General features: G+C 32.3%; 1 protein-coding gene across 1 annotated transcript; it reads right to left on the reverse strand.

Moving 5' to 3' along the window:
- Positions 1-21513: 21513 nt before the first annotated feature.
- Positions 21514-21861, reverse strand: LOC122507065 (extensin-like). The gene has a single exon (XM_043619576.1). It carries the CDS (start codon positions 21859-21861, stop codon positions 21514-21516), a length of 348 nt encoding a protein of 115 aa, XP_043475511.1.
- Positions 21862-26351: the final 4490 nt, after the last annotated feature.

The following is a 26351-nucleotide window of genomic DNA, read 5'->3' on the forward strand; positions in this document are numbered from 1 at the left end:
TTTACAATTTAATTGTTTTTAAGATTACATTTTTAAACAATATATAATAAAATTCATATAACTCATCAAAAAAATCTGATTTAAATAAAAAAATGGTTTAGAAAGATAAAATATAGTAATTTACTGCAACATTTAAAACAAAACACAAAATAGTATAATAGTATTTTGATGATTTTATAGACATTCAAATATTGACAAAAACATAATTCAAAATTTTGAAGGCCTGTGTAATTTTACCTGGAAAACTTTGTAAAATTTTATTCCACGCCTTAGATTTCGCAAGAGGAGGTCTTTGTTCAATAGGGAGCTTGTGATTCCATATAATTGGAAATTCCTTCACCAGCTCAAGAAGAACTAAGTAATTTTCGGTACTCTTTTTGGCATTTCCAGATTTATCTAAAAATATATAAAATATTAATATTTATATTTGTAAATAAATAATAATTTCTCAGTAAAAAGGAAATTGATAAATTAAATTTATAACTTTTTAGGGTGGCAATTTCTTTTTTAATTTGAAATCCCGGATATTTTATAAAATTTTCCGGTCAATTTTTAAAATCCCGATCATTCAACTAATTGTCAGTTAAAATATTACTATTAGAATTAGTGACTGACTTTTTGCTTCTGAATCAGTTATTTTTAACTGATTCAAATTTAGAAGGTAATAAAATGAAAACATACTGAGTTCAACGTTTTCTATCTCCACTATTTCCAGATCATCATTTTCACGATCAAAAGTAGCATTGTGATTTAATCGCCTTTTTTTATTTTGTTCTGTTCCATTTATAAACTGTAATAGAAATAACAAAATAGATTACATGATAAGAAATTTTTCGTACAAAGTTAGTAACAGAACTAGATAGGGATTTTAAAAAGCATCCACTTTATAAAATTGAAAAATTAAAACTATATACAATTGAGACAGATTTCTACATACGAATGAGAAGAATGTACAAAAAATATGTTCTCAAGGAAAATTTGTGTTTTAAACATATAAATAATAAGAAAAATTTTCGAATTAAGAGATTAAAATGAAAGTAATTTCAAATTTTAATTACCTCATTATTTTCATCTAAATATTCAGGAAACATTTCCTCGATATAGGTGTCTATATCTTCACCAGGACCAACATATTCATTGAACGTGAACAAATTCCTTTCATCTACGCCAGCAAAACAAGCGTGTTCCCTGGTTTCAAATAATGGAAATTGCGTTTCACAAATAATGCAAGTTATCATCTGAAAAATACAACTCTATGAACAATAGTTAAAATTATAAGAAATACTAAATTACGTTTCAAAAAATATATTTATTTTTAATAAAAATTATTTAAACAAAGAAAACTTTTATATAAGTATATATTATATATTTCACATTTTGTTACAATAAAGTGAAAAGCGTGAATCTATAAGAAATAAGTAAAGTTTAATGATGCCCATTTGCCAAATTTTTCTCATAATTTTAAGAATATTTTAGAGTATCTGCAAATTGAAATGAAAATATTTAATAATTTTACTACATAATTTCAGTGACAAATAAATTTATATATATATAAAGAAGTTACAAAAAATAAAATCAACAAGTGTCAATATCCTAACCTACAAATAATGCACGCATTTGTTAAATATATCCTGTGAATAATATTGAGACGATTAATAAATTTAATAAAAAATATATTGCCTCAATTTCTGACGTTTCCATTGTACACTTAATAAATAGTAATTAGTATAGTAATTACTTAGTAAATAAACTAATTAATAAATACAATAGTAATAGACTCCTCGACGAGAAAACGTGTGGTACGCATTACCTTTCCTGAAAACATCACCTTCATCACAACTGCAAACACTTTATCACATTTCTCTTGCACTATTTTCACTTTTTAACAAAACAAATTAACAAAAAAATTTAATTACATTATTTTATTTTATAATGCAAATTTATTTCTTCTCTAAAACTTTATATATTTCACTAATTGCAATTATCAATAATAGATTTTCAAACCATCCCGCCATACATGAATTTTCTATCACGTTCTCCTAGTTAGAAAACTCATTTCAACTTAGAAAACTGTTTCACGTTTCTGAATATACTCAAAAACGGGGAGGTATACAAGCGCCTTTAATACTGTCGAACGCGATTTGTTGGCTCTCATCCCATTCCCAGGAAACGTTTGTCCTCAACAATTTGTTTAAGGGCTCTGCTAAGGTGGCTAGTTGGGGAATGAAATGTCTATACCATGACGCCATTCCTAAAAATCGTCTTAGTTGTTTAACCGTTTTTGGCTCGGGATACGTGCGGATGGGTTCTACTTTCTCTGGGTCTACTTGTAAACCCTCGTGGTTTACAATGAATCCTAAATACCTTGTGGATGTGACTCCAAACTTACTTTTCTCAGGATTAATTGTAAGACCTGCCGCTTGTAAACGATCTATTACTAGTTTGAGCCATTCTTTATGTTCTTCTAGAGTCTCTGTTACTATTACTATGTCATCTAGATACGCGTATACGTATGGTTCCATTTCTGGTCCGATCAGAGAATCGATCATTCTCTGAAATGTCACTGGGGCACCTGACAACCCAAATGGCATACGAGTGAACTGAAAAAGTCCAAGACCTGGAACTGTAAAAGCAGTATATTCTTTACTTTTTTCCGAAAGGGGGATCTGATGATAACCCCATTTCAAATCTAAGGTCGTAATATACTTGGCTTTTCTGAGCTTTTCCAGTATCATGTCCATTTTCGGTAACGGATACGCGTCGGTTTTGGCTATTTTATTAAGCTTCCGGAAATCTATACATAATCGGTAAGTTCCGTTCGCTTTACGGACCATAACTACCGGACTCGACCAACCACTTTTAGACGGTTCTATAATTCCTTCGGCTAACATTCTTAACGCGTCGTCGTGCATCGCTTTCAGTACTTTCGGCGATACCCTATAATACCGTTGTTTGATAGCTGGGTGATTCTGTACGTCAATTACGTGTTCTGCGCGGTCTGTCGCGGGTAAGTTATCTGGTACTAATCTAAGTATAGAAGAAATAAATTGTTCTAAGTCGTTCCTCTCCTCGGCAGAGATTACTTTTAACCCGCTTACTTGATCTACTTCCGTTGGGGTGTTTTCTTCTGTGACTTTAATTGCTTCTATACCCTCTTCTGTATAATGGTGTACCGTGTCTGGGTAGTCGGCCATGTACCATTTTCTTTGACTACCATCGAGTCCACTCCCAGGAATACCTGTTCACCCATTCCTGGGACGATCAGCACCTTCATCATGCGAGATACCCGATCGACCTCTATTGGGAGATAGCAGACTGCTTTTACTGGACGAACCGTACCGTCGGCTGTCACGACTGCTTTTTCGGTTGCCGGTTGCAATTCCGCTTTGTACTTGTCGGCAATTGCTAAACCGATATCTCCCAATACTGTGCGCGATGCACCATTATCTATCAAGGCTTGTATGTTATGGGTATTACCTATCCGTATATTCGTGAATACCCTTAAACTAAAACCTTTGTCTTCCGCTGGCGGTTCCCTAATTTCTAATCGCAGCGGTTTTTGTTCTGGTACTAACTTCGGTTCGATGTCCGATTTCAAAAGTGACATAATCGCCTGGTTTTTCTCCCAAGGACATGCACCATTTATTCCCTCAACGCGATCGTTTAGCAAGACAGTTTGGTTGGCCTCGAATTTACTGGTGGCCTTCCGGTTTTTCGACTTCTTGTTAACGGTCTCCACGGATTTCCGGTTTTCTATGAGTACGGGTTCGGATTGTTCCGTGGTTTTTTCTATTACTGTTGTTGAGGTCTGTTCTTTTTCTAAGGAGGAAGAGTTGACCTTTACTTCTCCTTTTTCAAGTTTCCCGGACAACCTTCGCACGTTTTTGTTGTCACTCCCTCTTTACTACAACGCCTACAATAGTCGTTTCGTTTTTGTTGAGCGCAACCTGTTTGAAAATGTCCTACTTTCTTACAATTCCAGCAAACTACTTCTTTTTGATTAGAATTGTTTTCTTTATCGGTTTGAGAACTCGATGTGGGCTTGGCTGTATCTTTCTTACTATCCGAATCTTTCTTTGGCAAAGAGTTCTTTTTCTTGTTCCACTTGGAACCTCCGCCATTTTGTTTATTCGCGTTATTCTGATTGTTCGATAGGGATTGCATTTTACTACCTACCAACGCTGCTACTAACGCGTCCATTGTCTTTGACCAAACTTCGCTCGTATTTTCACCGACTGTTTTCGGTTCGTCCGTTCCGCACGATTTTCCGATTTGATCCGGTTTTGAATCGATAGCCGCAATTTTGTTCGAGTCGATAGTACTTTTCTCCGCTCCTTTGAACGCGTATTCCGGAATTAGCGATTTTTCCGGTGCGGGTGGGAGTACGTCGTCGTGATTAGTCAGTACTGTTCTTTCGTATTCGTTTGTTAATTCGGTTAAACCGTTATAATCGAAAAATTCGTGTCGTCTTATTGCTCTCCGATAATCTGCTCTTAAATTCGTGTAAACCCGATCCATTTGAGCTGTCATGTCTATTGGTCGCGTAGATAGTTGGTATAAACCATACATGCAGGTCAGAAAATCGATCGCTGGTTCACCAGGACCTTGTCTTCGCGAAATAATCTGTTCTTCGAGTCTATCTTGGAACCTAGCGTCGCCGAAACGGTTTCTAAATTGACGTTTACAGTTTTCCCAAGAGAATAAGTATTGTCGGTTTTGACGATACCAGTGGGCTGCTATGTCTGTCAAAAGAAATGGTATCGCTACGAGTAGTTCTTCGTCTGTTAGAAAGGACGCGGCCCTACCTTCCTCAACTCGCCATAAGAAATTGTCTACACTAGCGTTTTTCTGTCCGTCGAAACTAATGTTCCAACTCCGAACGATTCTCGCGACATCTCTCGGTGGTCTGAATTGAGCGTTCGACATTTGGGAAAATCTAGGGGCTGGTTCCCATTGTCGAGTTGGGTCTGGGATGTATCCCGTTTGTCTGTTGCTAAAATATAGATCTTGAAACGCGTTACGGTATTCTGTGTCATTTCTTTCTCCGTATTGTGTCGACTGTCTATTATAATCGTACGTACTTGTCGTCGGTCTTGACACAGTAGGTACTGTTAGATTTGCGTGTGGAAACATACTATTTACGGGGTAATTTTGACTTTGAGGAAATAACCGATTGGACTCAACTGTCGGGTGTCCAAACGGTTCTTGGGGATACCGGTCTATTGTCGGTTGGTAACCCCATGCTCCTTGTTGATCCCTAAAATCTAATTGTCCACGCGCGTTTCTGTAATTACTATCTACTTGATTTAAAGGGTTATCTCGTCCCTCATTTTTACTCCAACTTAATCCCTGAAATTGAAAGTCTCTATTGTACGGGATCGCTGTCTGAATTGTGTGTGGCACTGATACGTTTGTATGAATATTGGAATAAAAGTTTCCAGTATTTGGGTTCGGTATACCGTACGTGTCAGTTGGTCTGCTGGTTGACGATTGGCACCACGCCACAGATTGTCCTGTGACAGTTGTTGTCGTATGACATGTTGGACATGTACTTGTCACTGTCGTTGGTTTTTCTGTCTGTTTCTGTACCAGTGTCGTCAGTGCTTCAATTTGTTTTTGCATAAGCAAAATTGACTCACGCAATTCTTGTGTTTCAGATTTGTCAGAAAATTCAAATCGGGGGTCTACTGTCACCCTGTCTCTCGGATCTGTATTAACGTATTTGTACGCTGGGTTGGGTGGGGGAAAGCTGGTTTGAAAATTTTCTGGTCTGTAAATTCTATTAATTTCGTTAGGATTTTTATTTAAGAGATTCGTTTCTCCTGGATTAATTACCGGACTTTCGGGTAATTCAAAATTTCTGGCCGAGCCTGGTGTGTTGGGGTGGACGTTTGTACTTCGTTACCGAATTTCGGAAGCGCCTCGTCAGTGTCGTACCACGGTACTGCTGTATTGCCTTGCATTCTTGCAATTAGTCTTTCTATTCTCGATTGAACTGTCGCAAAACTACCGGAACTACTACAACCGTTTAATTCTAATTGGCGTTTCATTTCTTCAAAAGCGCGTACGCCCCCTCCTAGCTGCTCTGCGAGACTTGAGCCTTGATTCGATTGGTCCCTAGTTTCATTGGAGTCAAGTGTTTCAGGCCGATGTACCTGTACTATCGTTTCAATACTGTCTGTCTGCTCAGCAGTTATTGTCTCGTCAGTTTCCGTACTCGTACTGGCATTAAGGTCTTTCTGTTTGTCAGACATTTTTCAAAAATTAATTTTTACTTACAATACAAAAGAAAGACTGGTAGTCACAATAAATTAAATTTCAATCTTTATTGAAAATTCTTCAAAGTCAACATTTATTTTACGAAAACAAAAAAAATTTTCCCAAAGGAGAGAAAAAAAATTACTTAAATTTATTGAAAATTATCCAAATTTAATTTCTCTTTCTATTATTTTCTCTTAGAATTCTTTACAACCAATTTCACTATTTTTCAGAGTTAATTATCGGTTTATTTAATAAATTTCTTAAATTACCGATAAATTTCCTAAAATTTTTCGAAAATTACCGCTATTCACTCTTCGGTTTCTGATTATTATCTATTATTTCTGAAAAATGTTTTCTTTTTAGGAGTTAATTATCTGTTAATTTCTTAAATTTCATAAATTACCGATAAATTTCCCAAAGTTTCCGGTAAATTACCTACTTGAAAAATTTAATTAGGGTCCGTCGAGAAATATTTCCTCTATCAATAAATTAATTTTTCAACTTTACACGAAATATTGCAAAATTTCATAAGTCACCAGTAAATTTCTTCCTTAGGGAAGAAAATTTCCTAACTCTAAATTTAGCTACTGTCGGTTGAGAAATATTTTCTCTTTCAATTCACTAAATTTTTAACTTAATTGGGAATATTTTCAAAATTTCATAAATTCCCAATATTACGGGGTAATTTTTCCGAATAAAAAAAATTCTCTATTTACTTAACAAATTCTATCGGAGATCGAAATTACCCGTAATTGATTAATTCTATTTTTCTAACTATTTTGGAAATTTGGTTACGTTTACTTAAATTTCCAAAATGTCTGGTAATATTCTCTTTTATATCCAATGTCGAAAAAGGGAAAATTATTTTTAAAAATTATTATTCACCTGGTTAGGTAAATTACCATTAATTTTTATTTCAATAAATTTTCTAATCAAATAATATAATATTTCAGCCTACTACAAATTATATATTTGAAATGAAAATAAAGGGACTTTTACTTGAGTTCGTGACTGTTTATTTCTCCAAATAAACAACCGAGAAAATTCTTTTCTACACAATTATTCTATTTTCAAAATTTATTCCTTCAAATCGGTCTTCGAGAAATCCAATAAACTTCTTAATTAAATTCAAAAAAAAATATTTTTGGTAATTTTTCTATTTACTATTTACCAAAATTTTTTTTTCTAAAAAGAAACTTTTTCTACTTTTCTCGAAGGTGGTAGGGGACACTGCAGGTACAAAAAAAAATCTTCTTTCATGCTGAAAAAAATATACAACAAAAACAATTTTCAAAGCATCATTTTTCTACAAAATTATTATAAAAATAAATTTTCAAATTTTTCCCCAGAAGAAAAAATAAATAGTACCTGTCAGATCGAAAAAGAAAAATAAATTTGAAAAGAAAAGAAAATTCAATTACTCACCAGCAGTGAAGGTTCTCATTTCGTTCTCTCACTTCACTAAACACTGAAAATTCTTGTACAGTCTCTCTCGTCTGTCACGGCCCTTGAGTTGGGTGCCACTGTTGTAACGATCCTTACGTTTACTTGCGAATCTTACCCGCCAATCGTTGCAAAAATGGCAATTTACGGATTCCAAATTGCCGAATTATAAATTCCACACTTCGAACTTATAATACACCATCGATGACCCGTTTTAGGGAACTTCCCCGGCGCCAGGTAGGTAAACTACCCGGGTCACGATGCTGTAACAAAACAAAGAACTTTCCCGGACTAGCTCTTACCGAGCTCAATATTTTATTTACGAAGTTACGTTTTATATTGAAATAATAGGGCGCGAGTACCGCACACAGAGGAGAAAGACAAGTTGAATTTAACACACAAATAAAACAAATGAATAAAGAAAATTATGAGAACACACAAGTATATTATTTTCTTTTAAATCACTCTTCTTTTTATTTTAAACTTTGAACTTTGTGAAGAGAACTGAGAACTTCCACACGCCGGTGATTGCGACGGTCGACCGAAAATGGCGGCGTCCTATCGAATTGCCATGAGGTCTTCCTTCTCGATACTATTTCTCGGTCACACAGTACACCGGTGATATTCCCAAGATAACGAGGAAGATGTGCACTGGACACTAACCTTTGATCCGGTCCAGACGAGCACGGAAATCCATCTTTGATTATTTTAACAATGAAAATGGTCAACCGCGGTGTCACCGTTAGAGTCTATCGGCAGCCAGGCACGAACTGTCGAAATTAGGTTAATTGACATCCTGCTTCGGTCCCGTATATATGTCATGCGCAGCTTGGGTTCGCCCCAGCAGCATGATAACAGGCCCAACATCTATGACAGGTGGTTGCCAGTTGACAGTAGATTTGTGCCGATTAATATTAATTGTTGACACATTTTCGGTCGGTTGATAATTAAATAACAATAAATAACATTGTGTTTTCTAATCAACCAAAACGTGTGGAATTCTCTTGAGATAAACAATATGATTTTTATACAACTCAACATTTTTGTATTATATTGATTCTATACAATTCAACAAGATAATAATAAAGTAAAATGTTGAGTTCGATTCTGGCTACCGCATTTAATTTATAATAATTAATCAAGAATTAACTGAATAAGTTTCGGCGAAAACTAAATTCGGTTTTTATAACGTGATTATTTAAAATCAACGTTACTATATATATATGTATATATATATATATATATATATATATATATATATATATATATATATATATATATATATATATATATATATATATCTATATATATCTATATATATATATATATATATATATATATATATATATATATATTGGCTGCAACATTGAGCCTTCTGCATGTTCTATAGAATTGAAATTTGGATACAAATTTTATATTTATTATTTGCCACAAGGTTCGATGTAGGCAGCATTGACTGCGCCGGCACAATTATTAATGACTATTTATTATATTTATTATTTAGTAGAAGGAGAAAAGAAATAATAATTTCTTTTGTCCTTCTAACTATTTTTATAAGCATTTCTTAGTTAAAGGCATTCTCTTGGTAAGATATTTGACGTTATCAGGGTGTCAAATATCCTCAAGCATAGCGTCGCTGCGTTGTGATGCTTTTATATGCTTGGACTAAATTAAAATTTATATTTATTCTACATGGTTGCCAAATGACTTTTTTTAAAGAACTAGTATTCTAACAATCCACCGTGAAAATTCCAGTTTTCGTCCCCAAAAACTCCGATGTCTTGAACTTTGAGATGCACGTAGTAAGACGATATGTTAACAAAATTTCTTCAATATTTTAAAGGGCTCAAATAGCTGTCAATAATTACAACTGAAATGTGGGCCAAAATTTTAGTTTTCCTTCTTACTGCTGAGACAAATTTTTTGAAATACGCGACATTTTGATCGTAGCATTACACATTTTTTTTTCAAACCGTCTCAGTGGTGCTTAATTTAATTAGGCATTTGCATTTGTAACGCTGCGCCCGCACATCTCCAAGTAGTACAAACGCAATTGGGAACCGTCAGATTAGTCACGTAGTGTCAGTGCGTAGCGGTCCAGTACCTTACTCCAGTAGTTCAGTGTTCTTTCGATCTTCGCGACGACTAGTGCGGTTGATAGCTCAAATTGTGATTTGATTGTTTTTGAAGAATTAGTTCGCGCAACTAAGCTATACAGTAAAGTGTTGGTTCTCTTTCTTCGTTTTATAAAAAAAATAAATGGCTTCGAATAGTGTTGTTTTAGACGATAGCAAGGAGACAGGTCACTACTCTTCCTCGTGCTCCTATTCCTGGTCATCCTGGTCCTCTGAGGGTATAGATGAAGAGGCTGTTGACCTGGTTAGAAGGGGAAGGGAGATTTGTAGCTTAATCCCGGCTGACCAGAAGGTTGCTATACGGGGTCACCTTTTGACGAGGTTGCTTGTTGGCGAAACGAAGGAGTATTCTATATCCTTTGTTGAAAAGGTCAAGAGATACTTTCGGAGCAAAACTCATTGCCAGCAACTCGGATCGGAGAGAGGGTAAGTAGGATTAAAGTTTTTACTAACAGGGTGCCTACTATTCTCATTTAACAAATTCTCGGTTATCAGGGTGGAGTGGGATGAAAAGCCAGGGCAAAATTCCATTGAATATTCTTGCAAAATTCACCCGTCCTCCACTTAGACTAACTTTCTTATTTTACAAGATTTCTCGTGTTTACTTAGTAAAATTAATTAAACACATTTGATATTTTAGTAGTTTAAAGTGCAAAAAAAATAGATAATGAACAAACGATTGCAATGAACATATGTTATCTGTGGTGAAACTTAGAAAGCTTCCAAAAGGTACGAAAATTGACAGTGCAAATAGAAAACAGGTAAACTCAACACAAATTTCAATCTTGCCTGCTAAAACTTTTTCATAATTATTAAAATATTGTTTAAATGAGACCATTTGTCATATAAATAAAGGGAAATTATAAAGAATACCCAAATTAAATATTTAATTAAAATTTTCAAATTATTTAAAATTTCATGAAATTGTCCTGTAAACAAGTGGATTTTAGAAATATTTTAGTTAAAATTTCTCGAAGGTAATTGAATTAAAATTTTGAAAATAATATTTAATAAATGACAGTAGCAATTCTCAAAATTATTCGAATTCACAGGATTTGAAATTTGAACAATTATACGGAAAAATAATGGATAATAATTAAATATTTGTTTCAAAAATCCATTTAAATTCAAAATTATTTTTAGTATTAAAGATATATATAAAAAAATGTATTTTAAACATATTTTGGAGTTTCAATCGTTTTTGGAGTTATTTTTTTTTTTAAAGTAGTAGCCACCCCAAAATTTGAATACAGATTTTACAGCATCAAGAGTAAAAATGTGGTTTTTCACCCCACTTCACCCTATCATTCAAAAGAAAGATATTTTCTTCTTCGCCCTTTTTAAATTTTGGACTTAAGCAAATTTTCGAATTTGGTTATAAATTCAGCTTCCCCTTTTTTTAGTTTTATGATTAGATTTGGACCGTGGGAGGCTTGGTATTTCAGTAAATTCATACAGAATACTGTTAAATCCAAGCCCTATTCCAGAGGATGCTGGCACCAGGAGTATTTTTGGAATGGGTCCGAACGAAAGTATTATGTGCGCGGATTCTGGGCCACCGTGAGTAGCATGATCGTGCTTATTTTGCATAAATTTTGATTCAGGCCCCCTTCTCTTTTTTTTACGTTTTAATAACTTTAGAATGGATTGAATAATTATTTAAATTCAATTGTTTTAAGTACAAGTTTAACTAATCTTTCCAAGAGTCCAACCATGTCAGCAAACCAGAAAATGATTCACGAAAGTTCAATCATTCCGGGGTATCTCAAAATTTCTTCTTTTCTTTCTTTTAGAAACATTTCAAACATCCGTTATTAGTCGTTGACACGTCCTTAAAGCTATTGGAGCGGCATGCTTCAGGAATTGCTCAGCCTGAGGGAAATTGGTTAGTTTAATGGACAAAAACAGAATATTTATTTTCCTTTTTTTTTAATTAGTTTTTAATATGCTTACTAATTTGTGTATTACTAGTTTGTTTAAGTCACTGCCGAAAACGGCAGCCATATAACGGCTTCGTTCCCGCAGAGAATTCCTTCAAACTGACATTTGTTCAGATTTTTTATAAAAACGCGGACGGCGTACTCTCCCAGAACGGATCATGGCAGTTGGTAAGTGTAAAGAATTTTGTTTTATTCTAAATACGGGCTGCTCTTCTTTTGGGGTATTCTATATGCAACTTTGTTTCAGACATACAACATAGATTTACCCGAATTATGGGAGCCAATCGGGACCGAGGGACAATTATTTGGGGAAGACAATTGCAAGCCTTCCGAGGGGAATACAAAAGAAATGGGAACGGCCAACGCAGAGGACAGTGAGGAGGATTGGTTCTGAATGCTCAGTTTCTTTCGATTTCCTTAATTATTATTAATATATGTATATATATACATACTCACATACATATATAAAAATTATTCTCTTTTTCTTTTTTTTACTAGTCGGAAGGACGAATTAATTATGATCAAATAAAATTTTCCTTTTAATCAAACTGTTGTCTGTTTTAATGAAACTTCCTTAATTAGTTATAGTCCAGTCTGTCCACACCTGAAGTTAGTTATGGTTATTCTTTTGTTTTTTTTTACTCGTTTTTATAGAAAATAGAAGTAAAATATAAAATAAAGATTTTTTTTTTAATTTACAAAATTCATGCCTTTGTCTTTAGTATGTTTTGATAAGTAATATTACATTTCTTTATTTTGTTATTATTTTTCTTTTTTTTTTAATTTAGTAATATTATTTTTATTTCTCAAATAATTCAAAAATATTTTTTATCCCACATGCACAAAAACGGCGCTTTCTGATAGCAGCCGACAGGGAGGAAAGTCATTCATTTCTTCGACCGTATGAAAATGGCGGCCGTGTTCTCCCAAGGGCAAGAAAATTAGCTGTTCACATGCATTTTTCTTGCCCAAGGGAGAAATCGGCCGCCATTTTCATACAAATCGAACAAGTGAATGACTTTTACTCCCTGTCGTCTGCTATCTGAAATCGCCGCTTTTGTGCATTAGGAATAAAAAATATCGTAAGTAACACGAGAATAAAGGCAGCCAATTTCTTTACGATGATTTTTGTGACACTCGTTCCGGTCTCGGGGCGCCCTCGACCTCCACTCGTGTCACAAAAATCACCGTAAAGAAATGGCTGCCTTTCTCTTCTTGTTGCTTAATATACTATTCATTAATCAAAAAATTATTAATATTATTATATTATTCATTATTTCCCTTGTTTCTTAAAAATTAGCATTTTGTGACAAACATTTTAGAAAATTAACAAATGCAAAACCTGTGAAATATTTTCTTTCTTTTAATATGAAAAACCTTATTACTTAACAAAATTTTGACCTCTTCCCTGACTCCAAAGAATATTCTGATTAACTCTAAAATGATTAGATATTCCAAAAATGTTCCATTAATTTCATTTACGAGTCTCTTTAATTCTAAAATTATTTGAAAACACCAATAACTTCTTTTTAGGGTTCCGTACACCTACGGTGTATCGGCGGAACCCTATTGGTGAGACTCTGTTGTCCGTAGCCAAATCGTGCCCCCCCCCTAGCGGCTAAACTATTTGACCTAATGAGCTCAAATTTGGTCCAGATATGTATTTTCACTCGTAGATTACAGGAAAAATATAGCGAATGCGATTGGACGTGATGGGCATAGCGTTGTCAAGGAAATAACAAGATTTTTGGCCAAAAATGCATAAAAAGTGACCATTCCCCCCCCCCTTAACTTCTAAACTATACGACATGGAGAGCTGAAATTTTGCATGCTGGTGTATTTTTACTCGAATATTACAGGAAAAATATAGAGAACTTGATATGTAATGATGGCCATAGCGTTGTCAAGGAAAAACTAAAAAATTTAAAAAAAAAAATTTTTTTTTCCTAACTTTTACATTATTTGACCTAATGAGCTGAAAATTGGTATCCTAGTGTATTATTACAGTCTGACGACAAAAAGTTTATTAAAAAAACTTTTTGAAAAAAAATCAAAAAAAATTTTTTTTTAATTTTTTTTAGTTTAAACACGTGGCATTAAATATTTTAAGGAAGAGAATGAAATTTTAAGAGAATAAATGAGAGATTGTTTTCTGACTTTAATTTCTTAACTAAAAATAAAAAAAAATTGGACAAGTGCGAGTTGTACTCGCACTGCAATGGCGGGTTCCGCACACAAATATTAAAACAATACTTGCAACATTGATCGGTAATTAATAGAATTAAAATAAACAATTATAAAAATATATTAAAATCATTTGATAAAAAAAATAACTAAAAAAAATTAAAGTATTGTATATCTAATATTGTAAACAATAATAAGCAGAGGAACTATAATAAATTTTGAAAATGTTGTTCCTCTGCTTATTATTGTTTACAATATTAGATATATACAATACTTTAATTTTTTTTAGTTATTTTTTTTATCAAATGATTTTAATATATTTTTATAATTGTTTATTTTAATTCTACCAATTACCGATCAATGTTTCCAGTATTGTTTTAATATTTGTGTGCGGAACCCGCCATTGCAGTGCGAGTACAACTCGCACTTGTCCAATTTTTTTTTAATTAAATAATTATTTCTACAGAGTTGTTGGTTATGAATATGAAAATTTGTATTTTTCATAATAAAATTTTTCATTTTAAAATGGTTCCAAATCAAATCAAATTCAAATTTTCCAAATCAAATTCTTTAAAAAATTTTTGTAATTTTTTAAAGAATTTGATTTGGAACCATTTTAAAATTGAATTATTTCTTAATATTCATGCTATAAGGCTTTTAATATTCAATTATTATGTATAGAACTTTAACTAAAATTTATTTTTAAATAAATTTTTATTCGATAATTCAATAATTTAAATACAAAATAAATAATTTATTGAATAATTAAAATTTTTATAATTTAAGTCTGATGAAGAATTTTAACAAAACATTAATAACATAAATTTTTTTTTCGACAAAATTTTTTTTTTAATTAAATTATTTAAGAAAATCAATTTTAAATCTGTAAAGTTTGATTATTGTTTAAAAAAATAAAATTTATAAAGATAGTGATTTTTGTGTAGAATTCTTCTGAATAATTGAATTTTCTTGAATATTGATGACATGAAAACAATATTAATTAATTTTGACTAGAAGACTATTAGAAACAAAATAACAAATAAATAATTAACTGTAATTAAATGTAATTTATTTTTGATAATTAATAAGTCAAAATAAAGCAATGAACATATTTTTTTTATTATCGTCTTATTGGCATTCACGCATTCATTAATTTTCATGTGAAATATAATGTAAAAACTACATTATTGTTATATATATGTTAAAAGTGAAACAAAAACTTCACGCGCGCTTTAGCGTGCGTTATTTGTGCTAGTTAAAATATTAATGAGATTGGCAGGCAAATAAACTAAAAGCATTCAATTATTTATTTTATCCAATCACTTCTGAAGCAAAACATTTCCCAGAGTCAACAAAGAACACAAAATGTTCTGCAGTTGTTTAATTTAAAGAAATATTTTCTTCTTAGAATTTTGAGTCATTCTGAGATGTAGAATTCTAACAACGGAGGGCCAGAGAAAATTGGAATCGGAGAGAAAAGAGAACTATTATGCTTTCGCTTAAGACTTTTCATCGCCCGACGGTCGTTAAAAGTGCGTTAGGGATCGAGAGATTTATTGCGTCCGGAGTGTCGAGTAGTATCGTAAGTAACCTGACACCAACCCAAAATGGTCAACACGCAGTTATGCTTTATCGAATGTTGGAGGCAATACTGCTACACAATTTTCCTTTTGAAAAGTTTTAGATTTATTATTTTTTTTTTTAGAGAAAAATTAAATTATTAGCCACCAATTATAATCAATAACAATAATTAACAATTAATAATTAATAATAATAATAATAATAATAATAACCTGGATGATAATTCTAATAACAAATTATTGATAAAGCAAATAAATTCAATAACCGACAAGAAAATTCCATCAAGATTCAATTATTTTAATTATTTGCTATTTTTTTTTTAGTTTCTTGAACAAATCTCATTATTGCAATAAAATTGATATTATTCATATATTTTAGTTGCAAAAGAAAATTCCAATTAAAATCCTTCAAAACGTCAACTTCAATATACCAATTTTAGACAAGATTAAAACACTGAAAGATTTGTAGCAATAGCTAAATTTGTGACGTCATCGCAGGTACACCCGACACCGACCCAACCGCACTTGACCGTGCTAGCTCGTCAAGTATTCTGAGGACTCAGTTCATAATTAGGTTTTCCGGGGTACACTACGTAAACGCGAAGTTTTTTTTTTTGAGTTAGAATTTTGCTTTTCTGTGGTTTTGTGAGATGATCAACAGGTGCGGCTTGTGGATTTATTATTATTAATTTTTTTTTCTAACCAATGCTGGTTGAAATTGACATTCTACGGAAATTTCACATTACTATTGGTAAGTCTTTTTGTAATTGTTATTATCCTCCTTCTTTTTCTTTTTCTAGTGTTTAGACTGCTTACCAAGGAACGAGAAAATAAGATCTCTCTTGAAATTGAAAATTTTGAATAATTGAATTGTGGAGAACAATTTAATTTAATTAATTCTATGGAAATTCATGAAGGCAAAATAATAAACGGTCATAGTTCCGTTTACTACTTAAATAAATAAATAAATAGTTGAATTCTTGTAAGGAATATATATATATATATATATATATATATATATATATATATATATATATATATATATATATTAATACAATTATAATTACGGTGATTAACTTCCCTTGATTATTTTCGAAGAATTTAAGTAAAATTCTTTTTTAAGGAAGTAGATTATTCTCACAGAATGTAAAGAAATTTCATTTCTATAGAAATTTTCAATTATTTGTTTACAAAATCCAATTATCTTGAAACAACGGAATTGAAAAATTTCAAAAATCTTATTTTTTTTATTTTCAAAACAAACTTTGCAAGAACTCAATTTTATCAAAAAAAAATTTTGAAGTGTGCATCTTCTTTTATATTAACAAATAAAATCTTAATTATTAATCTTTGCACTAGAAAACATAACTACATTAGAGTGTGATTCCTTATACAATTCAACCATTTATCAATTATCAAGTTAAAATATTTTGAGAATTCCATTTGTTAAAAATTTTCAATGTAATTCTTTAATAATTCTTTATTATTTCCAGTTGTTCTTCACGTAGTTTCTATTAATTCGATAAAAATTTTTTTTTTTAATTTCTTAATTACAGAATATTTAGTTTTCCTTTTTTTAACCTTTTAATAATTTTTCTTTTTAACATGTAAAACTCTAAGTAATGCAATTGTTAACGATATAATACTCATTTTTCAAAAATTTTGACAGATATCATTATTATTAAATAACTATCATATTACCAAAACTACATAAACATAAATTCGAATCATCAAAATGCATTAAAAAAATAGTAATTTAATACAATTTATTTTTTTAAAATAATTTTTATTACATAAAATGTTGTCTAATATGTTTATTTCGTAAACTTTTAACGTGACTTACTACACAGTGCAACAGAATTTCACTTTTTTATTATTTCTGGGATCGCATAAGGTGATTTTTATAGGTTTTTTGATGCTGAATGCGAATCCGTAATCAGAATTGTTCCATCGCCCAAGGTTTTCGAGAAATTTGACCTTGAAAATTGAAAAAAGGACGTTTTTAGGATACTTTTTGGTTTTTTATCAGGGTACAAAAATTTTTTCTAGGATTTTCATGATATGCGTACGAAAGCTCACATCCTCCTCAACAATCTCCAATTTAAACATTTTAAAAATATCAATTTTTCGATGAGTTATCTTTGTTTTTGTTGAATTATTGTTAAAGAATTTGAAATGATAAACAAAAAAAAATGGTCAATTTATTTTTGATTTTCCTAAAAATATAATAGTTTCTTTAATGAATCATTGGTTTCTGCTTGAGATTTAATGGGTTAATATTAATAATATTAATATTATGTTAATATTTTTCTCACTGTTATCCCATTTGACGTTACGATGCGAACTTCAAACAAGGATAGCTCATCGAAAAATAGATATTTTTAAAATGTCATAATTGGAGATTGTTGAGAAGGATATGAGCTTTCTTACATATATCATGAAAACACTAGAAAAAATTTTGGTACCCTGATAAAAAACAAAAAAATACCTCAAAAACGGCATTTTTGCTGATTTTATGATGCGACGCGAACTTCAAATAAAGATAACTCATCGAAAAATAGATATTTTTAAAAGGTCCAAATTGGAAATTGTTAAGGAAGATATGGGCTTTCGTACGCACATAGTGAAAACCCTAGGAAAAATTTTTATATCCTGATAAAAAACCAAAAAGTACCCCAAAAACGGCCTTTTTTTAATTTTCAAGGTCAAATTTCTCAAAAATCTAGGGTGATGGAACAATTCTAATTACGGATTCGCATTCAGCATCAAAAAACCTATAAAAATCACCCTATGCGATTCCAAAAATAAAAATGCTGTTGCACTGTGCTATTAATGTATTTAATTAATTACTTGAGTCATAGAATATTCAACAATCAATGAAAATCCTTTGTCAAAAAAAAAAATTTTTGTTAAATATATATATGTATCAAATATCTATTCCGAATATTATAAAGTTAAAATCCAATTAAACAATCAATGTGTAGAATTAAGACTAGGTGGCCAAGAAAAAGAAAACGTCTAAGTTTACCTGGAATATATATTTACTTTTTTAGATAAAATTGAAGATACCGACAGCTCCGACTCAAGGACTCGGAGCGATCGACTACCTCACGTTTTATAATAATTAAAGATAGAGTGATAAAACCATTGCCAATTCAATTACTACTTTCAAGAATCCTCAGTTAAGATTCTTCTCGAAGTCGACCATTTCTTATAACCCCCGAAAAGTTCCTTGACAATCCCTAAATCAATTCTTCAATTAAATATGTATCAGAAAATAAAATTTCAATTAAAAATTAGCAATTAAAACTTCTCAAGGATCAATTCCACAGGATTGTTACTTAGTAAAAAAAATTCAAATTTTCAAAGATTTTATCCTGAAATCTCCCAAAATTTAATCGCTTCTAAAGCCTTACGCTCTAGTACTTTTAATGTTCAACTATAATCTAAAATTCCAACCGAAATTCACTTTTAAGTCAATTTTCATGAGATAATTCTACGAGAATTTCACTATTTAAATACGAAATTAAATTTATTGAATAATATTTGAATTCTAATAATCAAATTGTAGCAGAGGTTATTGAAATAATTAAATTTCTTTGACAAATTTTAACAAAATTTTCAAGAACAATTACATTTTTCGGGAATTTGATCAAAATTTGTAATAAAACAATTGAAATTCTGCAAATAAATCCACAAAGAAAAACCTGCAAATAATGAACCTCCAGTAAAAATTCACCATTTATTCATTCCTCAATAATTGAATCATCTCAAAAATTCAATTTTTAAATTTGTAAAGTCCAATCATTGCAAAGAAAAGGTTCGAACTAAATAAAATCTCTTCAACGCTGAGGAATAACATTCAGAATTTTCTTATGAATTCTTGAAATTGAAAGTTGTTTCAGCATCTTGACAAATTCTCCGACCCCTTTTTGAATAAATTTAGAAAATAGGTATTTTGTGTAGGATTCTTCTGAACAATTGAATTTTTTAATGTTAATAGTATGAAAATAATATTATTTAATTTTTCCTTGAAAACTTATTAGAAACAAAACAACAAATAAGTAGTTAATTGTAATTAAATGTAATTTATATTATTTTTTTTAGCAAGTCAAAATACTGTAACAAACATATCTTCCATTATCGTCTCATTGTCAATCACTCTCCTCCATGAACAATAGTCAACCCTAAAATGTAACATGTTTAACGGAATAAAATTTAAGTCTTATTCTCATGTGACATGCGACATAAAATTATACTATTACTACGGATGTTAAAAGCGAAATGCCAGTTTATGAAAACAATTGAATTCCTGGTAAAATGCTACTCCTCGCTAAAACAATTTAATTATTGCGAAGAGATTTATAAAATTCATAATCAATAGAACTCCACTGGCAATTTTATTACATATTTATATATATATATTCTATATATTTTTCAATATTATATATTGAAAATAAATAAAATGGGAAAAACAAATTTCTGAAAACAATTGAACTCCGGGGAGCAGAGGCTGGCGATTCTTTCCCAAATTAGCATCCCTAAGTCGATTGAAAAGTCTACGTGCTCGTCTGTCGTGTTCTTTAAGAGTGTCAGAGTAAATTATAATGTCATCTAAGTACACAAACGCTTCATCGTCGAGCATAGTACTTAAAACATTATTTAGCAGTCGTTGGAATGTAGGCGGGGCGTTCTTTATGCCCATGGGCATCCGCTTGTACTCATAATGACCATTGCGAGATGAAAAGGCAGTTTTATGCCTATCGGCTGGGTGAGTTTCCACCTGATGGAAACCACTGGCAAGGTCAAAAACGGTGAAGTAGCGTGCGGTGCCCAGCCTATCGAATATTGAGGTTATGTTGGGCAGTGGAAAAGCGTCTCCTATGATGTTTTCGTTTAGGACTCTGTAGTCTACTACAACACGCCACTTTTTCTCACCCGACGCATCAAGTTTCTTTGGGACATTCAGCAGTGGCGAGTTGTATGGGGAATTAGAGTGTCCTATAATTCCGCTGTTAAACTGCTTCGATAATTGAACGTCAATTTGTTCAAGGGCCTCGACAGGGGACCTATATTGTTTCTTGTGAATGACTTTTTCGTCGATGGTCGGAATTCTATGCTGGATAAGGTGAGTGCACGATAGTAGTTCACCATTTAAATGAAATATATCAGCATAGTTTTCCGCCCATCCTGATACGATTTTCCGCTCGTCTGGAGCCAAATGAGCCAAGTATAACGCATTCTTGACCTTGATGACTCTCTCGGAATAGGTTTGTTGCGAATCGAATTGAGTGCCTTCAGCCTCAGAATCTGTAAATTCTTCACCAGGGAATTTACAGAAATCGAACGGGATTAACTCCTGAGGTTTAAGGGTTATGTCAATGTCATTTTCGGTAGTGTTGATTGCCATGGCGTGGCATACACCATCCTTATTTGTGACAATGGCCTCACCCAGGTAAAGTCCTTCTGGGGTTTCGATTCGGGGAAGATATCCTTCCTTTAACCCTGTGTTAATTATATCCATCGCGACTGGGGTTTTTGTGCGGGATTTGATGCGTAGGACTCGAGCAAACGGTTTGATTTCAGACCTTAAGGCTTTAGTCTCCAGTGATTCCTTATCAACAAAATTGATAGGGGTCACTGGGGAAGATATGGTCACAAGGGTGTTATGCCTAAAAGAAATTTGGGCTTGGACCTGTCGTAGATACAGTCTTCCAAGGATACCATGGGTCGATATGGGAAAACAGTTTTTGACGACGTGAAATTCTACCGGAACATTATCGATAGTTAACTGAATGGTTTCCATTGTTTTAACAGCGTGATTAGTTATTCCCGTAATCTCAAGACACTTGTCTGGAACAAGTGTGAGCACGGGATTTAACGCACACATCTTCACGAGGTTAGTGTCCTACCCAGGATCTACGAGGAACCTTATTTTGTCATGTCTGAATTCAGGGGCGCTTAATTCGACTACTGGGGAGTCCTCGGCCTCTGATTTTGCTCTAAAGATCCTATTGAGTGTTCCGCAAAATGCACGTTCTTCGGACGCTGCGGAAGGGGACTCGCTGGTGCGTCCGGACGGCGAGTCTGCTGGTAGTCTAAATTACTAGCAGGTGCTGGAGACACAGCCCGTGGTGGGGTTGTACTAGTCCGATAGTTCTGAGTCGGTCTAGGATATTGGTTGTGCATAGGCGTGGGATTAGGAGGAGCCTGGGGCATCATTTGCGGATATGCAAAAGGTGTTGGATATTGCGGGTTTTGAGGTGGGATCATGTGAGATGGTGTAGGATATGCGAAGGGAGGAGGATACTGGGGCATGATTGATCGATAAAGTTAAAAAATTTTTTTGTTTAACCCTTTGAGTCATACATTTTTCATTTTATTGAAATCTATTGAAACTGGTTACTCGGGGGTTTTTGGGGTCGCTGAATACGAATCTGGCATCAGAATTTCAAAATTCAAAATGGCGGATCCAATATGGCGGACAAACAAACAAATGACAAACGACAGACTTACACAAACGAATATCTCCACAGGTGAGTACCGACTTCAAACAAACAAATGACAAACGACAAACTTACACGAACGATTCTCTCCACAGGTAAGTACCGACTTTAATCAAACAAATAAAAATCGACACAATTTACACAAACCATTTCCTCCACAGGTGAGTATCGGCTACAATCGGACAAATCACAATCAACAGACTTACACGAACGATTCCCTCCAAAGGTAAGTATCAACTTCATTCAAACAAACGACATTCGAGAAACTATTACTAACGATTCTCTCAACATGTTAATATAGCTTTTACGTTGAAAGAAGGTATTTTGTTGAGTAGAAGCAGTATTATTGTTTGTGTTTTTTACATCACATCCTGCATTAAGTTTGACATTTTCAGTTACTCATCGGTTAGCAAATCTTTACTAATATCTACAGTTTGTTCAATGGGATTGTCAAAAATGGTACATTATATTCAGTATCAAAAAATTAATTCTTTTTTTTATAGACAAATACTATAAAGAGGATTTTACGTTAAACGAGTTACCTGACTGTGGATTGTCAGGATTCATTCACTTTTGATTTTACTCCTTAATTTTATCCGAACGTTTTGAATCTTCTAAGTTTATTAATAAATTTATTAATATTTATACCAGATTCGTATTCAGCGACCCCAAAAACCCCCAAAAAAACGAGTTCTAAGCAAATTCTGTTCATTTTTTATTTTCGCGTCCGCCATATCGGATCCGCCATTTTCAATTTTGAAACTCTGATGCCAGATTCGTATTCAGCGTCCCCAAAAACCCCTGAGTAACCAGTTTCAAGCAAATTCAGTTTATTTTTAATTTTCGCGTCCGCCATATTGGATCCGCCATTTTGAATTTTGAAAATCTGATGCCAGATTCGTATTCAGAGACCCCAAAAACCCCTGAGTAACCAGTTTCAAGCAAATTCAGTTTATTTTTAATTTTCGCGTCCGCCATATTGGATCCGCCATTTTGAATTTTAAAAATCTGATGCCAGATTCGTATTTAGAGACCCCAAAAACCCCTGAGTAACCAGTTTCAAGCAAATTCAGTTCAATTTTAATTTTCGCGTCCGCCATATTGGATCCGCCATTTTAAATTTAAAAAATCTGATGCTACATTCGTATTCAGCGACACCAAAAACCCCCGACTAACGAGTTTTATGAAAATAGGTTTGAAATTTCATCTGAAATACTTTTATTTCATAAAATATTACAAAAAATTGTTATTTATTATTAAAAATTATGAAAAAAAATTTCAAAAAAGTAATTGTAAATATAGTTTAGGATCTAATTTGTAAAGAAAAACAATTATCATCTCAAAAATTAGTAAGGATAAGTAGAAAATGAATTTTTTCTGAAAAAGAAGCATTATTTTTTGTTATTTATTTGTTTATAATATTTTTATTATTAACAAATTGTTAATCAACAGTTTTCTTAGACTTGTTTAGGTATGAGGAACATGCCCGGAAAGAAAACCCTACATTTATTAATAAATATGCCATAGAAATACTGAAAACTGAGAAGGAAAAGGTGGGTCGCTGAGCGACCCACTGTGACGCAAAGGGTTAAAAAATATAAAGTTAAATATTAATTTAGTGTAAAATTCGTTTCATATTATTTCGTTTAAATAAAATAGTTTATTGATTATATTAAAGGTAAAAAAATTTATTGAAATAGATAATTGTCTTAAAAATATAAAATTTTTACATATAGGGATGATGTTGTATAATAATTTGGAATTATAATAAGATGAATGGCTTAAGGAATTAAAAAAAATAATATTCTATATATTATTGTATAGTGGATAAAATTTTTTTTCTCTAAATTTAAGATTCTTGTATCAATTCTATTAAATCTTAGTCAATTAATTAAGTAACCAAAAATAATAGATATAATAAATAGTATGAAAATAGAAAAATTTATTAAAAAATTATCTTTTTTAAGGGTTATAGGGCTAGAGTGTGGTATATTGCAAGTTAAATAAAATATGAGTCGAAAAGAATAAAAAATAGTTAAAGCGATAGAAAATTATATTAAAGTTATAATAATTAGGTTAATTCAGTAGTTAAGTGTTATTTCAAACATTAAATCTTTAGAGTAAAAACCTGAAAGAAAAGAAAAGCCACAGAGGGATAAATTAGAATAGTTAAAAAATATAATTACTAAAGGAGATTCATAAATTAAGAAGCCTATTAATCGGATATCTTGTAAATTTATTAAAAAAAGAATTATGATTCCTGAACATTGTAACGAAAGAGTTTTAATTTCTAACATAAAATAAAATCTTTTCGTATAAGCATGTTTTTAGTATATCTATATATACTACAGAGCTCTCAGCTCGCTGGCTGAGAGGAGAGTACCGAACGCGCATACTTTGCCGCGCAAGCACGTGGGTCGCTCTCTCTCCGTACGAGTTACCTGTCAAAGCCGGCGATCTATAATACTTGGTTGCAGTGAGAATTTCTTCAGTTCGCCGCCGGCAGGGCTCGGGGCTTGCTCCGAGGTAGACCGACAGCAGCTCACTTCCACACTCTCTCACCCTTAACCCTTTTACCTTTTGCACAGGGCAGGTGAAATGTGGGGGAAAACCTCTACCACCAGCTCTATGTAAAATCCCAGAAGGAGTTGTACTCTGGGGCTCGGGGGCAACCGATGACCAGGGTAACACCCTTCGCCACGCTTCCTTTCTCTCTCACCGTGAGTGCAGTGGTTGCTCTATGGGGGCTACCGTGTGGAACCAATGCACTCACTACATGCACTACACTACTACACATTCAACTCGCATTACTCACACTACTCTCTAGTGCAGTGAACCTTCTATGGGGGCAACCGTGTTGGTTCTAGCACTAGATTTCACACACCTACACTCACACAAATACATTTTTAATATACAATTATGGTTAAACCATCCTCGTCGAGTTGAGGGGCAACTCTCTCGACGAAGATGACGCACCGGGTGAATTCTCTACACCAAGGGGCCACTTGGTGGAGATGCAACCTGAGTTATCATAATACTTACACTAGTTTCGGGCAGGATATGAATATCAAATGTGATTTGATATCTAGTTTCCAGTTTAAGATATTAAACTGTCTCGCGTGCACAATCTCGGTTTTCGTCCCTAACGTTATCTAGGGGGTTAATACTAGTAACTACCCCTCGCGAGTATTTAGCGTCATTTATTCATAATTTATTTTTAATTATTTTACAAACATATTTCATAAATCATTACAGAGCGATCGGAGACTAACATCAGCGTTGGCGTAGCCTTGGGCCAGTAACGGCAGACCAATATTTTCTTTAACTTTCTTAATAGCGTTTTATAGTTTTCTTTCTTATTCAGTTTTGCATTATATCGAGTTTTATATTTTATATTTTTATATTTCATTGTTATCTAATTTTAACTACGTTTTATATTTTTCTTCATTACTTTATTTTGTTATTCTTTTGTTCTTTTACTATTTATATTTTGTTAAAATATACTTTCTTACGAAGGTTTAATTTATGTCTTTTTACTGACTTTACCTAACCTCATTGACGTCACAAATTCTCTCGATAAATTATTGTATTAATTTATATTTAAGTGTAATTTAATAATAATTAAATTGTAAGAATTTAACTATTCTAAGTACCTGGACTCCATCCGGCGAGCAAATCCTTTGGCAAATTTTAAGATCATTACATGGCGCCCGAACAAGGGACTAATTAAATTTAGTATTTCATAAACTTGGTTCAGATTTGTTGGTGTGTAAAAAATCTGGAATTTTTTTTTTCTTAGTCCAGAAAAATTTTTTGTTCAGAGTGATGTCAGTGAGAGTGGGAAAATAAAATTTTATTTTGGTCTGTCGCCGTCCACGGTGAGCTTGGATGAAATTCAACCCAAAAGTCATGACCCTTTCTGGTTTATTTTTGATATCATTTAAGTGATGTCTAATAATCATTTTAAGATAAAAATTAAATTAATCGTTGGAGGGAAACTCAAATTATATTGATTTTTTAATTTTTTTCTAGGTTATTGTACATATTTTCTGAAGGATAATGTTTTAAACAATATTTATTACTTCAAAAGATATCTTTTAACATTAAAAAACATTCTATTTGGTAAAAACAATATTTTAATATATAAAGCTAAAAAATTGTTGAAAAAGTGTGAATTTTTTCGTTTTTCTGAAAATTACTCTTTTATAAGTCATTAAACACTAATATTATGCAAATGTAAATTAAAGTACATAAAATTTCCTGGAAAACTAAACAAGAAAAACTATTCCATCTATTGTTGTT

This window comes from Leptopilina heterotoma, unplaced genomic scaffold (genome assembly GCF_015476425.1).
Source record: "Leptopilina heterotoma isolate Lh14 unplaced genomic scaffold, ASM1547642v1 Lhet_444, whole genome shotgun sequence".
NCBI lineage: Eukaryota > Metazoa > Arthropoda > Insecta > Hymenoptera > Figitidae > Leptopilina > Leptopilina heterotoma.

Excerpts from the sequence above, each read along its gene's own strand:
- LOC122507065 (XM_043619576.1), bottom strand. The coding sequence starts at position 21,861 with ATGCCCCAGTATCCTCCTCCCTTCGCATATCCTACACCATCTCACATG.